The sequence below is a fragment of the Martes martes genome (assembly GCF_963455335.1).
Source record: "Martes martes genome assembly, chromosome: 10".
NCBI classification, from domain to species: domain Eukaryota; kingdom Metazoa; phylum Chordata; class Mammalia; order Carnivora; family Mustelidae; genus Martes; species Martes martes.
The window spans coordinates 52,517,923-52,534,671 of NC_137898.1; the positions used below are offsets into that span (position 1 = coordinate 52,517,923).

General features: G+C 39.1%; 2 protein-coding genes across 2 annotated transcripts; one reads left to right on the top strand and one right to left on the bottom strand.

Annotated features, from left to right (window-relative positions):
• Positions 1–3,896: 3,896 nt before the first annotated feature.
• LOC308350236 (olfactory receptor 5P76-like) lies at positions 3,897–4,841 on the top strand (the record flags this gene model as incomplete). The annotated part of the gene is made up of 1 exon (XM_080815332.1): positions 3,897–4,841. The coding sequence occupies one exon, from the start codon at positions 3,897–3,899 to the stop codon at positions 4,839–4,841; it is 945 nt and encodes a 314-aa protein (XP_080671458.1).
• An 8,645-nt stretch (positions 4,842–13,486) lies between these two features.
• On the bottom strand, positions 13,487–14,452 carry LOC308350817 (olfactory receptor 10T2-like; the record flags this gene model as incomplete). The annotated part of the gene is made up of 1 exon (XM_080816296.1): positions 13,487–14,452. One exon carries the CDS (start codon positions 14,450–14,452, stop codon positions 13,487–13,489), a length of 966 nt encoding a protein of 321 aa, XP_080672422.1.
• Between the last annotated feature and the right edge of the window lie 2,297 nt (positions 14,453–16,749).

Consider the following 16,749-nt stretch of genomic DNA (forward strand, 5'->3'; position numbering starts at 1 on the left):
GTACCCCAACATTCATAGCAGCAATGGCCATAGTCACCAAACTGTGGAAAGAACCAAGATGCCCTTCAACAGATGAATGGATAAAGATGCGGTCCACATATACAAGGGAATATTACTCAGCCAATGGAAAGGATGAAAACCCAACTTTTGTATCACCATGGATAGGACTGGAGGAGATTATGCTGAGTGAAATAAGTCAAGCAGCGAGAGTCAATTATCATATCCGTTCACTTACTTGTAGAGCGTAAGGAATAACATGGAGGACATTAGGAGAAGGAAAGGAAAACTGAATTGGGGGAAATCAGAGGGGGAGACGACCCGTGAGAGACTGTGGACTCTGAGAAACAAACTGAGGGTTTTAGAGGGAAGGGAGTAGGGGGATGAGTGAGCCTGGTGGTGGGTATTAAGGAGGGCACATATCGCATGGAACACTGATTGTTATACACAAAAAATGAATCACGGAACACTACATCAAAAACTAATGATGTATTTTATGGTGACTAACATAACACAATTAAAAAAATTGTAAAAAAAAATTAAACAAGTTACAAACCATTAAACAAAACAAAACAAAACACCAAAACCCCCCACCTTTTTGCATGAAAGATGTCTCAAGGACACTTTCTTGGTCATTGGTTCTGGACCCCACACCATTGAACCTCACCTATATTCCTAAACCACATCAACAGGACCAGAAATTAGGATCCCAAGTACTGGCCTGGTGTTCAGTGATGTGGGAAATAAAGGCAGAGGAAATGTAGATAAAATAAATGTCCTTATTACCTGCAGCCCATTGACAAAGAGGAAGTTCCCAATTGTCTTAATGTTAATGCCTTGCTAGAAGGGAAAACCATCTTAGTTGGACGATAGCAAGGCTTCCAGTATCCTGTGAGTCTTCTCTAGCATATGAAAGTCCTTTTGGAACTTCCCTTCCCTTTACTTCCCTGGACCTCAAAGTATATAATCAGTGCTCCTCACAATCCAGGGCAGCAGTGTTTTCTGCCCAGGGGTCCTGTCCCCAAGCTTTCATTAAAACCATCATTTCGCACTAAATATGTCTCAAAAACTCTTTCTTGGCTTTCGGCTTCAGACCCCACCAACCTCACCAACATTCTAAAAACTCCATCACTCAGGACCTGACCGTGGGCCCCACCAGTTTTAGGGAATTAGGCAGTGTTAAGGGGAGAAAGAAAACTGAATCAAGGACTGGCTGGAGCTAGTGGTCATCACGGAGTCACTCAAGTCTTGAAGTTGACTGGATGGCAGTTCCAGTTAAGAGCACACCTTCTAGCATGTAGTCCGACCTGAATTTTGAACCAGGATTTAGTTTTACCATTTGAGCACATTTGGACGAGTGGCTTAATCTAAGCTGTAGTTCTGTCTTGGTAAAGTTAAAGTAATGGAAATACTTTGTTCACCAAATTATTGTGAGGATTAAAAGAGAAAATGTAAGTAAAAAATCAAGCACAGTGCTCAGTAAGGAGTCAAGTCTGAATGAAGGTTGGCTAGTATTATTACTGGAAAATCCATCAGGGGTGCATCAGGAAAGTAAGATAGGACTTTCTACAATTTGGTTTAGCAAGGGAATTCGATTGAGTGTTCAGGTTGAAGACAGCTGTTTCTACCATCATCCTTCTAGTCGGATAAGCCCCTAGCCAGTCAGTAGTCATCCCTTTGAGGCATGCAGGCTAAGTCTGATCAGAAAGTCATCCCAAACATGTTTTTACTTCATAGTTCCCTATGTATACACAGTTTTAAAGATACTCATTTAAAACTTTTTGCTAGAAAAGAATGTACACTTGTTTAAAAATTATGTTATTTATAATTCGGCTTTACATTACCTTACCCTTCCCCATTACCCCAGGTATCTAATGGAGTGCCTTATCTATATCATTATAAAATACTCAGAAAATGAATACATTCTGAATGAATGGAGCTCAAGTTGTATAGTTTTAGCATTCCTTAACCTGAAATATCAAAGTATACTTAGAGCCAATATTTAACCATAATTTATATTACACTTCCAATAATTATCAAACAAAAGTGCACCAATACCTAGACAAAAAGAAAAAAATAAAGAGATCACTTGAGAATTGACAGAACCCTTAAAGTTTAGTTGTGTCTGTGTGAAGGGAACTGCTCAATATTTACTGAAGAATGTGATAATGATCCCTGGTGCTTTTAAATTCACATTTCAATCTCTAGAATCTTCAGAGATTTATTCCCAAAGACAAACAATAATATAAGATAGCACGACTGCCAAATAACCACGACTGAATTTCTCGCTCTAGGATGAATGAATTCTTATTTCAAGAGGTAGGATTTTGGCTTCTGTGACTTCATATGATTCTCTAAAGTTGTATCTGTACTCTCAAGTTGTCGTGAAGAAACAGAGCAAGTGTAACCCAGCAGTAAGCTAACAAGGGACCTGAGCTGAATTAACCCATGGTCTATTTAGTGCATAAAAACAGGCATACTTCCAGGTACCAGGATTCATCATTTATCCACTCTAGGACCGGAAACGCACGTGGTCATCTTACACCATCTAAACCTGGAACTCAGCAATAATGCTAATAAATTCACTAGCCTTGAGAGGCTTTGGGGACTTGCTGATAGTAAATATCTTGTGGAAAGTCTTCCTTATGGTTCTGAATGTTTTAGCTGACAGACAAGCAGATACCATGGACAAAGTCTAGAATATAAAGCCAGAAAACATGGAGATGAGATTCCATCTGGCCACTCACTGGTTGGACATGGGTAAACTTCTTAATTTCTCAGGCAGGAAGTTCATTCAGCTGTACACCATATCAAATAAAATTATTTTATTCTAGAATTCTCCAATGAGAAAGCATTGCTACATTAGAAAATGATTTTGTTTGAATAAATGTAGTTTAATTATGTCCTAGATATTAATAATGTTTTGCCTAGTAGATTGACATCAATCTCCTTGATAAGACAATATTTTAATTGTAAATATTACATGTACATAATAAATTTACAGTAGGTGACTTTTCATTTATAACCTTAATTTGAAATTCCTTTTTATTTCTTCCTTGTCCTATCAAGAAAATTGTATTTTTCCTTTTTAAGAAATGGTCTTGTTTTACAGATTTTGTAAACTTTGTGATTAACTAGTACCTTTTTTTATATGTTAGCTACCCTCAAGTAGAAAGGTTAATTCGTTATCCACCCATTTCCAAGAGACTGCTTCATCTTAAGTATTATTTAATTTTGTTTACAGCATAGTCACCAAAGGAATGAACTAGATTCAAACTGTCTGGGATTCATATCTTGATTCTACCATGTGCTATGTAAACTTAGATAAATTACTTAATATTTTTAAGGTCAGTTTCTTCATCTATAAATCACATAAAAATGCTTAATATTAGTTCATAGAAATTAAGGAACTGTATATACAAAATTCTTAACCCTGTGCCTACCACTTAGTAAGCATTCAATAACGTTAGCTATTACTCAAGACTCCATTAAAATGTTTAAATATAGGCTATTATCACATTTTTATCCTTTCTGTTAGGCTTACCATTCTATTTGTTCTTTTTGTAAGTCTTATGTTTTTAACCTTTAGCTTTAAAGCTACTTTAAATACATTTTATAAATAATATAAAGAGAAAAGGGTATCTTATTTGAAGTTTTCCTAGTTTCTGTTGAAAACAATTCTTAAAATACAGAATACTCATATAAACACATTTTTTACTCTAAAACTTTATGTAAAATATATAAATTTTTTAAAGTTAAAAAAAATAGTCCAAACTTAGTTTAAATATTTGCTTGTTTATAATAACGTCTTTGTGTATTAACGAAAATGAAGCCATCAAATTTATAACTCCCATAATGTTTTCACCACAGGTTCATTTGGGGAGCTGCTCCATTGTCTCATGGATTCCTTGGGGAGTGGGAACCATACTGCAGTGACAGGGTTCATTTTACTGGGCCTAACCGATGACCCTATCCTTCAAGTTGTCCTCCTCCCGACCATCCTCTGCATCTACCTGGTGACCATATCTGGTAACCTTGGCACAATCATTCTGATCAGAATCTCCTCGCAGCTTCACCACCCTATGTATTTTTTTCTGAGCCACTTGGCCTTGGCTGACATAGGCTATTCATCTGCTGTCACACCCAACATGCTTGTAAACTTCCTGGTGGAGAGAAATACCATCTCCTATCTTGGATGTGCCATCCAGCTGGGTTCAGTTGTTTTCTTTGGGTCAAGTGAGTGCTTTCTGCTGGCTGCCATGGCATATGATCGCTTCATGGCAATCTGCAACCCGCTGCTTTATTCAACCAAAATGTGCACACAAATTTGTGTTCGCCTACTCGCAGTGACTTACATAGGTAGTTTTCTCAATGCTTCCTCTTTTACTATTTGTTTCTCATTTTTACTCTTCTGTGGACCAAATCAAGTCAACCATTTTTTCTGTGATTTTGCTCCTTTAGTTAAGCTTTCCTGTTCTGATAGCAGTATCCCTGCCGTTGTCCCCTCATTTACGGCTGGCTCCATCATCATGGTCACTGTGTGTGTCATAGCAGTCTCCTACATCTGTATTCTCGTCACAGTCCTGAAGATGTGCTCCACCGAGGGACGCCGCAAGGCCTTCTCCACTTGCACGTCCCACCTCACAGCAGTCACTCTGTTCTATGGGACTATCACATTCATCTATGTGATGCCCAAGTCCTGCTACTCAACTGACCAGAACAAGGTGGTGTCTGTGTTCTACCTGATAGTGGTCCCCATGTTGAACCCCCTCATCTATAGCCTCAGGAATAGTGAGATGAAGGGGGCGCTGAAGAGGGAGCTTGCCAGAAAAATATTTTCTTAGTGAAGCTTTTATATAGTATTTGATAAAATGCCATAAATATAATAATAAAATATATTCTTTTATTTTATAGTATTTGATAAAATACCATAAATATAATAATAAAAATTATATTTATGTGGTCTAAGTATGTCTAAAAATTATATATATGTGGTCTAAATATGTCAGTCCGTATGTCAGTCAGCATGGAGGTTTTAAAGTGGGGGGGGGTGGATTTTCTGATACCAATTTGTAAATCAGGCTTATAGTAAGTTACCTTCAACAAAATTAATTTAAATTACAAACACAAATTGGTTCACATGAAAACATACCTAATCAACTGAAAATCCTTCATAACTTTTCTTCTTATTTTTTCAAAAGCAGCTCTCTGCATTAGTTAAGGTTATTGTACCTCCATACCTTTAAGACTAAGTCCGTTTCAAGAGAAGTTAACCTGAAATGAGCATAATTATTATGACTGAATACATTTTGAGGGGGAAATGACCAAGTGGAACCAGACAGTAAAACGATTGGAAACATTTTTTGCAGTAAAGTTATCTGCTGGGAATGGATTCTGTGGACCCAGAAATGTTGGCATGTGTTCCCCATCCCTGGTTCCAGCCTCGTTGTAGGGGACCTCATAAAAGAACAGGACAGGATGTTCCTAACCTGTGAATGCTTCCATCAGGTCAAATAGGTGACTTCTCTGTGGGAGTGAGCATGACTCCTGAACTCCTCAGGGACTGAGGGAACAAACAACTCTTGAAGTGACTTGTTCATGGGCAGACTCACATCCTGTGAAGGAAGTTAGAGGGGACTGGATTGTGTTTCCTCCATGAAGCTTAACTTATCTTTATGTACTGACTACCACACTTATTTCTCTTCCCCAGTCCTCTCTTTAATGTTTTAAACAAAAGTGCTTTTGTCTAATGAAACTCAAGGACAGATCATCTCAAACAGAGGTATCATTTCCTACTCCAAATTCCTCCCTCCAATATTCTGCATCCCAGCAAGAGGCCCCTCATTCAGTTTATGGATTCTGAATCCTGAGAGAAATTGATTTCTCTTCCCCCTTCACAGTCCTGCATCCAGTTACAAAATGTCATACATTCAGAGTCTAAATATTTACTTCCTACTTCTTTTCATTTTCATTGTCAACACTTGCATTTCAAACTACCACCTTATACATTTATTTTGCAGTAGAACTCCTGTGATAGCTCATTCTATGTGTTGACTAGGCTATGGTGATCAGTTGTTTGGTCAAACAGCAGTCTTGGCTGTGAAGGTATTTTTAGATGTGACTAATATTTAATTGCTGGGCTTTGAGTAAAGTACATTACTCTCCATAATGTGGGGAGTGCTTGTTCAATCAGTTGAAAGCCTGAAGGGAAAAAAACTGAGGTCCTCTGAAAAAGAGGGATAATGCCTTTGAAGTCAAGGCTACAACATCAACTCTTATGGAATTTTCAGTCTGCTGGACTGCACTGTGGATTTTGAAATTGCCAACTGCAACAATTATATAAGCCACTTCCTTAAAATCTCTCCTTATATGTATTTATATATTCATATATACATTTCTTTATTGGTTCTGTATCTCTGGAGAATCCTAATACAACCCTAACCAGCTTTCCTCTACCCTCTTTTACTCTTCCAATTCATTCTCTATACAACAACCACGACCGTAAATCTAAATAGATTTCTTCTTTCATTAATATCTCCCAAAGAGTTTAGAAAAAAGGCAAATTTTATTTAATTTTAACTCCAGTATAGTTAACATACAGTGCTATATTAGTTTCAAGTGTATAATAAAGTGATTCAACAATTCCATGCACCACACTGCGCCTATCACAACAAGTGCACTCCTTACTCCCCATCACCTATTTCACTCAGCCCTCCAACCACCTCCCTTCTGGCAACCATCAGGTTGTTCTCTAGGACTAAGAGTCTGTTTGTTGCTTTGTTTATCTTTTTTCCTTTGCTCCTTTGTTTTATTTCTTAAATTCCACATATGAGTGAGATCATATGATAGTTATCTTTCTCCATTGATTTATTTCACTTAGCATGATATTCTCTAGCTCCATTCATGTTATTGCAAATGGCAAGATTTCATTCTTTTCATGGCTGAGTAATATTCCAACAAATATCTGTATGTTGGAACGTATACATTTCTTGTTTACCCATTCATGTATTGATGGACACTTGAGCTGCTTCCATAATTTGGCTATTATAAATAATACTGCTTTAAACATAGGGATGCATGCATCCTTTTGAATTAGTGCATTTGTATTTTGGGGGTCAATACTTAGTAGTGCAATTACTGGATCATAGGGTAGTTCTATTTTTAACTATTGAGGAATGCCCTTACTGTTTTCTACAGTGGTCACATCAGTGTGCCTGCCCACCAACAGTGCACGAGAGTTCCTTTTTCTCCACATCCTCACCAATGCTTGTTGTTTCTTGTGTTTTTTATTTTAGTCATTCTGACAGGTGTGAGGTGATATCTCATTGTAGTTTTGATTTGCATTTCCCTCATGATGAGTGATGTTGAGCATCTTTTCATATGGCTCTTGGCCATCTGGATGTCTTCTTTGGAGATATGTCTGTTCATGTCTTCTGCCCACTTCTTAATTGGATTATTTAATTTCTGGGTATTGTTTTATAAGTTCTTTATGTGTTTTGGAAACTAACCCTTTATCAGGTATGTCATTTGCAAATATCTTCTCTCATTCAGTAGGTTGTCTTTTCGTTTTGTTGATTTTTTTCTTTGCTGTGCAGAGGCTTTTTCTTTTGATGTAGTCCCAATGGTTCATTTTTGCTTTTGTTCGCCTTGTCTGAAGAGACATCCAGAAAAATATAGCTATGGCTGAGGTCAGAGAAATTATTGCCTGTGCTCTCTTCTAAGATTTTTATGGTTTTAGGTCTCATATTTAGGTCTTTAATCCATTTTTTTAAATCCATTTTGAATTTATTTTTGTATATGGTGTAAGAGAGTGGTCTAGTTTCATTCTTTTGCATGTAGCTGTCCTGTTTTCCCAGTACCATTGTTGAAGAGACTGTCTTTTTCCCACTGGATCTTCTTTCCTGCTGTGTTGAGGATTAACTGACCCTATAATTGTGGGTTTATTTCTGTGTTTTCTGTTCTGTTCAATTGACCTATGTGTCTATACTGTTTCGATTACTACAATTTTTGTAATATACCTTGAAGCCTGGAATTGTGATAGCTCCGGCTTTGCTTTTCTTTTTCAAGATTTCTTTTGTTATTCAGAGTCTTTCATGGTTCCATATAAATTTTAGGAATTTTTTGTTCTAGTTCTGTGAAAAATGCTGTTGTTATTCTCATAGAGATTGCTTTGGTAGTGTAAGTATAGATATATTAACATTTGTTCATCTAATCCATGAGCATGGAATGTCTTCCCATTTCTTTGTGTTGTCTTCAATTTCTTTCATCAGTGTTTTATAGTATTCAGAGTACGGATCTCTGAACTGTTTGGTTAAGTTTATTCCTGGGTATCTTATTTTCAGTGCAATTATTTTTTTTTAAGATTTTTATTTATTTATTTGAGAGAGAGAGAGAGCGAGAGCTTGAGAGGGAGAAGCAGACCCCGCATGGAACTGGGAGCCTGATGTGGGACTTGATCCCTGGACGCTGGGATCATGACCCGAGTCAAAGGCAGTTGCCCAACCAACTGAGCCACCGAGGTGCCCTTTTGGTGCAATTATAAATGGAATTGTTTTCATTTCTCTTTTTTAAATTTTGTTTTTAAGATTTTTTTTATGTATTTGACAGAGAGAGATCACAAGTAGGCAGAGAGGCAGGCAGAGAGAGGAGGAAGCAGGCTCCCTGCTGAGCAGAGATCCTGATGCGGGGCTGGATCCCAGGACTCTGGGATCATGACCTGAGATGAAGGCAGAGGCTTTAACCCACTGAGCCACCCAGGTGCCCCTTCATTTCTCTTTCTGCTGCTTCATTATTAGTGTATAGAAATGCAATGGATTTCTGCACATTTATTTTGTACCCTATGACTTTACTGAATTCATTTGTCAGTTCTAGTAGGTTTTTTCTTTTTTTTTTTTGCTATGGTCTTTAGAGTTTTCATATGTAGTATCATGTCACCTGCAAATAATGAAAGTTTTACTTCCTCCTTACTAATTTGGATGCCTTTTATTTCTTTTTGTTGTCTAATTGCTGTGGCTAGGACTTCCAGTACTATGTTGAATAAAAGTGGTGAGAGTGGACATCCTTGCCTTGTTCCTGATCTTAGGAGGAAAGCTGTCATTTTTCCCCCACTGAGTATGATGTTTGCTTGGATTTTTCATATATGGCATTTATTATATTGAGGTATGTTCCCTCTAAACCTACTTTTATCATGAATGGATGTTGTACTTTGTCAAATGCTTTTTCTGCATCTATTGAGATGATCATGTGGTTTTTATACTTTCTCTTACTGATGTGATGTATCATGTGGATTGATATGCAAATATTGAACTGCCCTTGCATCCTGGGAATAAATCCCACTTAATTGTGGTGAATGACTTTTTTAATGTATTGTTGGATTCTGTTTGCTAGTATTTTGTTGAGGATTTTTGCATCATTTTCATCAGAGATATTGGCCTGTAGTTCTCCCTTTTTGTGGTACCTTTGGTTTTGGTATCAGGGTGATACTGTCCTCATGGAATGAATTTGGAACTTTCCTTCTTCTATATTTTGAATAGTTTGAGTAGAATAGTTATTAATTTTTCTCCAAATGTTTGGTATCATTCAAAAAGAGAGCAATTCTTAAAATGACTCAGAGTCCTGAATACAGCCCTTGCTCTATTTCTGTCTTTTGCCGGTCTTCCCTTGGTCTCCAAATAACTTCTTTTAAATCCTTAAACATGTCCGTAGTCTTTGCTGTCTCAGGACCCTCTCACATGCAGTGAGAGTACCTCTCCCTGAATTCATTACCCCCTTACCTTGCTAACATCTTATGTTATATCTTATGCTAATCATAAGCTAATATCTTATGTTATAGATACCAACCTGAGTTATCTATAATACCTCAGATACTGAGGTATCTATAATCCCTATATATCTGGGAAAGCCTTCTTGAGGCTCCAGAACCAATGAAGTACACCTACAGAACTCTGTTTTCTTCAGAACATTCAGTGCACTTATAGACTTAATATTTGTTTTCTCCACAGTGCTGAAAGCTTTCCATAGCTACCACTTTGTCTTTGCTCTTTCCCCATGCATCTAATGGACACACAATAAGCATAAATGCGTATTTAAAATGAATGAATGAGAAATGAATAAGGGAATGGATGACTGGATGAGTTTTTGCTCTGGTATGAACCACTGTCTGCCGCCATAGAATCCTGGTCACTGATCTGCTGAATGCTTCAGCCTGACTCAAGTGACCGAGTGTTCGGGTCAGAACCTGCTCCAGTTGTGACAGGCTTTTATACAAACTGATGCTCAGCACAGCTCCACCACTGCCTCCACACTGGTTCGCAGATCGACAACTAGGATCCCAGCCTCATTTAGTAAAAGTACTGTAATCACCTTCTGCTGAATAATGTCTCCCTCATGTATTTTCCTGGCTGGAGAGTTAGAAGATCTAGAAATCAAATGTTAGTGAAAGGACTAGTACCAGTACTACCAGTGTGAGTGATAGGAGCTAACACTGTGACAGTGTTTACTGCATTCCAGGTACTGTTCTCAGGGATTTACACATATTAGCCCAATTAGTCCTCAGAATAACATTATGATGGGTTTTTTTCCTTTAACTATATTTTATAGAGGATGTGACTGAGGCACATAAGGGTTCGGTGAAAGCTCAAGGTCCCAAATATCCTATTAATATTTTGCCCTCTTTTAAGGCATAGACTCTCTGATAGGCTGGACTGAGGGGCTCTTGGGAGACAGCTTCACCACTAGAGAATTTCATCCATCCTGGACACATTCCTTTCCAGTCAACCCTTACTGTTCAGAGTTCAGGGTAGAGATTTCTCTTTTGGAGATATCAGGCTAGCTTGGTCTAATGACCAAATTTCTTGTACAAAATAAATTAGAATGTAGAAAAATATCTCTAAATTTTTGAAAGCATAGACTTCTGGTCCCACTGATAATGAAGTAGCTCCATTCCTCTCAGGCCCTCCCCTCTTGTTTTACACACACACACACACACACACACACACACACACACACGCCAAACACAAAAAATCCATTATAGATAAAATAATTAAGCATAGGAAGATTCTAAAGGTAGAAAGAAGAAGGCATCCTCCTAGGGACTTTGGGACCTGAATAACAACACAGTAGTCAGTCCCTGGGTTTCCCTATATCCTGGACAGGGACCATCAAGAATCAACAAGGGACACAGACAAAAAGAACTCTAGGAAAATCCTGTTTCTCCTAGCCGAAGAACTGGAAAAGAGTGGCCTCAACAGAACAGAAATGCTTTTGGCCATACCCACCTTACTCCGGACAAATACCTACAGAAAATCATACCTGCCACCCACCCCCAGCTTTCAGTGGGGCCAAGCAGGTTGCTTATGTTCACCCCACCCACTCTCTGATTCCCTTGCCCGGGTGATGTCAGTCAGATCCAGCAGGGAAATGAGCCTCCACTGTCACCTGGCAGCACGAGACTTAATGAGGGAGTATGAGGTGGGGCTAATGGTACTCAGCTCCCCCTGCCTCCAACCCTACTTGGGAAAGCACCCACAGAGCTGAGCTTTCACCCACGCCCTGCAAGGACAGGGCAGGGTGAACTAGCTCTCTACTACCCCCTTCCCTAGTGGCAGTGGAGCCCAACAAGGAGCTGAGCTTATTTGGAGGCAAGAAGGCATGTAGCCAGGGTGACATTATCACTAAGAGCCATCAGGGCAGACTGGGCAGCTGGACTTCCATCTCAACCATCTGCAGGGAGCATTTTGCTGGAGTTGTGTCCATAGCACTCAACAGGAAGCTGAACACACACACTGACATGCGGCCTGCAGCTACAGCTCAACAGCTCATCCACCCAACCTACAGAACTTCCTTAGACACGTTCAGAAAACTAACGTGAGCCTACAGTTGGACAAAACCATCTGATGCAAAATCATCTTATAATAAAGTGCTGACTATCTCAGGTAACTTACTGACTACTGTACTGAAAGTGAAAAGCAGAATGGTTGTGTATGTACAGAACAGTTGTGTGTGCATCAGTTATTAGCTGTCCTGGTTGCGTGGCTGACGGGGAGTTGTGGCTCCACGCTGCTGCCCAGCATCATGAGTGACGGGAAGAGATCCAAATTCAAAATCTGAGGTATGGTTTCTACTAAATGCATATTGCTGTCACACAATTGTAAAGTCAAAAAATCACAAGTCGAAACCATCATAAGTGGGGGTGCCTGGGTGGCTCAGTTGTTAAGCATCTGCCTTGGGCTCAGGTCATGATCTCAGGGGCCTGGGATCAAGCCCCACATCAGGCTCTTTGCTCAGTGGGAAGCCTGCTTCTCCCTCTTCCACTCCCCCTGCTTGTGTTCCCTCTCTCATTGTCTCTGTCAAATAAATAAATAAAATCTTAAAAAAAATCATAAGTGAGGGACTGTCTGTACCAAAAGCAAAGACAAGTCAAATGTAAATCTATGACTGGCAAAATGTAGCCTTCAGAAATGGAGTAATGAAGACATTTCAGATGAAAGAAAGCTATGAAAATTTGCTCTTAACAGAGCTACCTTAAGTAATTGCTAAAGGAAGTTCTGTAAACAGAAACTAAATGATAAAAAAAAAAAAGACCTGGGACTTCAGTTTTTATACATACAACAGATGAAAATAAAAAGCAAGATATAAAAACATGTGAGATTCAGGTAATGCAGTGCCGAGAGGGAAATTTACAGCACTAAATGCTTACATTACTAAAAAGGAAAGGTCCTAGAATATGAAAAATCATTTTAAGAGACAAGAATAAGGTGGGAAGTATCACTTTACACGATATTAAGGCTTATTACTTGCTGTAGTATCAGGACAGGGTGGTACTGGTGGAAGATTAGACACACAAACCACAGAGGCTGCCTAGAGAACCCAGAGAAAGATCTACACAAGTGTGCCCAACTGATTTTTCTAAAAAGGTACAAAGGCAATCCAGCGAAAGAAGGAAGGCCCTTCAACAAACGGCACCGAGCAATGGGACACCCATGGAGGGCAGAAGCACCTCAGCATAAACCTCACACCTTCCATAGGATTAACACAAAATAAAATATGGACCTAGATGTAAAGGGTACAATTATAAACTATAAACCTTTAGAAAAAAGTAGGAGAAAATATTCAAGATATAGGGCTAGTCAGAAAGTTCTTAGAAAGAACACCAGACACCTATCATGAAAATCCTGTGTTAGAAAACATGTTTGGATTCTTTGAGCATGCTCGTATGTATATATGTGTATACCACACACATATATTTATACACATTTTAAAACTATACACTCTGTTCTGGAAAAATGGTGATGTCAGAATATATCAGGTAATTAGTTAATACTTTATTTATTTTTTTTTTTTTAGTTTTTTTTTTTTTTTTTTTAGTTAATACTTTAAATGCTTTGTACACAAAGTGATGATTTCATTGGAAATACTCCACTTTTTCCACTTTAATTTATCAGCACTTTTTATTATATGTGCTGCCGAAGCGAGCACTTATCAGCACTTTTTAAGTGTCCAATGTTCTTTTATTCACCATCTGAGGGATGAGCCTATCTGTCTTGTCTAGTACCTTCCTTAGGGCCGTCTGCATTTCTTTGTTTCTGAGACTATACACGATGGGGTTAAGCAGAGGTGTCAGCACTGTGTATGTGACAGCCATCAGCATGTCCTCACGGAACGAGTCCCTGTCCTTGGGCCTCAGATAGACAAAGCCAGCGAATCCATAGTGTATGCACACCACGGTGAGGTGAGAGGAGCACGTGGAGAAGGCCTTATACCTCCCCTGGGCAGAGGGCATCTTCACAACTGTGGACACAATGAAGACGTAGGACATCACGATAAAGACAAAGCTGCCAACCAACACAAAGGCAGACAGCACAAAAATAGCCATTTCCTGACGGGAGGTGTAGTCACACGCAAGGCAGACCACGGGTGAGATGTCACAGAAGAAGTGCTCGATGATGTTGGAGTCACAGAAAGACAAGTTGAATACAATGATGACGATGCACAGAGAAACCAGAAACCCAAGCATCCAGGAGGCCGTAATGAACCGAAAGCAGATTTTATGGGTCATCAAGATGGGGTAGTGCAGTGGGTTGTGAATGGCAATATAGCGGTCATAGGACATGGCAGCCATGATGAAGCAGTTATTTGCGGCTAAGCCAAAGAAGAAAAACATCTGCGTGGCACACTCAGGAAGAGAAATGGTCTTGCTGTCAGACAGCAAGTCCGCTAACATGCGAGGGATGATTGCCATGGTGGTACAGGTTTCTGAAAAGGACAGGGCACAGAGGAAAAAATACATGGGGGTGTGAAGGTTGTGACTGAGTTTGATGGCCACCATTATGGACACATTTGCAGCTAGAATGGTCATATGAGAGAAGAAGATCATTGCAAAGAGGGGACCCTGCAGGTCTGGGGAACTGGAAAACCCCCACAGAAGGAAGGAGCTCACTGTGGTGTGATTACCCATCTTCTGGATGCAGGCAGCAACCGTCTTCCAAACTCGCAGAGCTTCTTGAGGCTAAAACTCTGAGATGATTGTAAAGAGCTGCCACAGCACAGATGTCACCTAGACTTTAGTTAAGGGAACTGGGGCAAGTTTCAGGCAACATTTCATGGGAGAACCTGAGAAAGGGGCGTTTTGGATCCACCTAACGGAAGTCAAGTTGAAGAGTCAGCATGATGAGAATAATGCTAGTATGAGAATCTGTATAAATGACCAAATATCTTCTTGGATTCTACTCATGAAAGCACTCTTATCTATCTTCCAGTCAGGATCTACATGTAAGCAGAAAAACACAAATAACATTGTTTTGTTTTCAGCCCCTGGATTTTGTGATGCTACATTTTCAAATGCTTTTTGAGATCTACTGGTAACCTGGTACTTAGGAGTGCTTAATAAAGTACAGATTAAATAAGCAATATAATCTAATCATTTAAATTCTTTAAGATGAATATGACATTTAAAAAATTTAGGGAAGTCAATGCAATTCTTTTTCATTAGTGATTCAGCACAAAGCAACTCCAAAAGTAATAACTGTAGGAATGACTAGACCATAAAAAGGAATGTGACATATAACTTCTGCTAGGTTCCTATCCATGGCAGTATTTGGAGCTTGAGATATATAATGTCATTAGTTCTTGATACATATCAATAATTTTCAAGTTCTTAAGAATTTCTCATTGGAATTTTTTCCAGATGTCTAATATAATGGTCTAGTTTGAAGTCAAAATGATTTTGAAGGTACTGCCTCATTCTAGAATGGCATATTCTGGTCATAATGCTCTAGTCAACTTTTGAGTTTTTAGCAAAACATCCAGGACATTTTCTAGCAGGTATCCTCGTTATGTGGTTTACTTGGAAGTGCCGATCTGAATAGAATCAACTCAAATTCTTCAGATCAGTTTGGCAAACCATATTTCTATTTAGATTGACCATTCAGCATCTGATCTTGTAAGAGGTGAGGACGGAAAAGTGATAGGAAGACACTCAACAGAATTTTAATTTTAATTTCAGTCACTGTTAAAGCTGAAAGGAAAGAAAAATAGTAAATAATCAGCAGTGGAAACTGAAAGAGTGTACAAGAGAAAGAGAGAAACCCTGACTGGAAATTATTCTGTAGGAATCACGAAGATTAAAAATAAAAGAAGACAAGAGGAAAACAAACACATTGAGGGCTGAAGAGTCACTGTTTTCTATTTGCATTGTAATTTGGGCAAAGAATACAAGAGGAGGCAGGCCAGATAACCAGCACCCCCTTAATACCTGTAATGTGCTGGGGTTCAATAGAGCTGTCTTGTGTAATCTTCACAAGTCTATGTGGAATTGTCATCCTGATTTCTAAAAAGATGACAAGGTACAGAAGGGTTAAGTGGCCATGCAAACCATGAATTCATTCAGTACATACTGACTAAATGCACATGACGTGCCAGACGTTTTTATACATGGGAAACATGGAACCAGACACATAGGATCTCTGTGATGGGAGAGTGAATGACTGCTTGTGTCTGTGAAGTAAGAGAAGGCCCCTCTCTGAGAAGGTGGCATGCTTACATGGAGACTAGAATGTCAATACAGCATCAGTAGGTGAAGATCAGGGGAGAGGACTGTATGGCGGACAGCTCACAGCCAACACGAAGATCCTACCTGGCAAACTCATCCACCTGCTCAATCTTCAACTTAGATCCGTATGGGTTGTCTTTGAGACCATATCATGCTCCTTTTCCTCTGAAGGTTTCCCTGTCTATCCACCTCTAAAGGAAATGTTTTCCATTCTTAGCTACCACTTACCTTGTATGACTCTCTAATTTCTGCTACTACCAAAAACGAATCTCCAATATCCTCTGGTGCATTTCCATGGCCAGAGTCTCAGGCAAGTGTTGAATGCAAGATTTGTGGAACAGACCTGACCATACATCCCCAAATGTCAGAGTTTCCTCTTGTATTTCCAGATCACGTCATACACATCAGAGAGCCATCATAGACCCATTTTGACTCCTTCCTCATCTTTACCAATAAATCACTTCCAAAATTCCAGATGTCTGTTTGCCCTCATCTTTCGTTTTTTTGTTTGTTTTTACTTTTATTTCCCCTGCTATTGGCCTGGACCTTTCCCACAGGGTGAATATGGTACGTGTGTAGTTGTGCATTAGTCACAAATCTGTTGCATTTTCATTTCATTCACCAGCCCATCATCAGATGATAGATTCCTAAACACAGGATATGTTAAGTCACTGACTGTCAAAAATAGTGAAGAGCTATACACT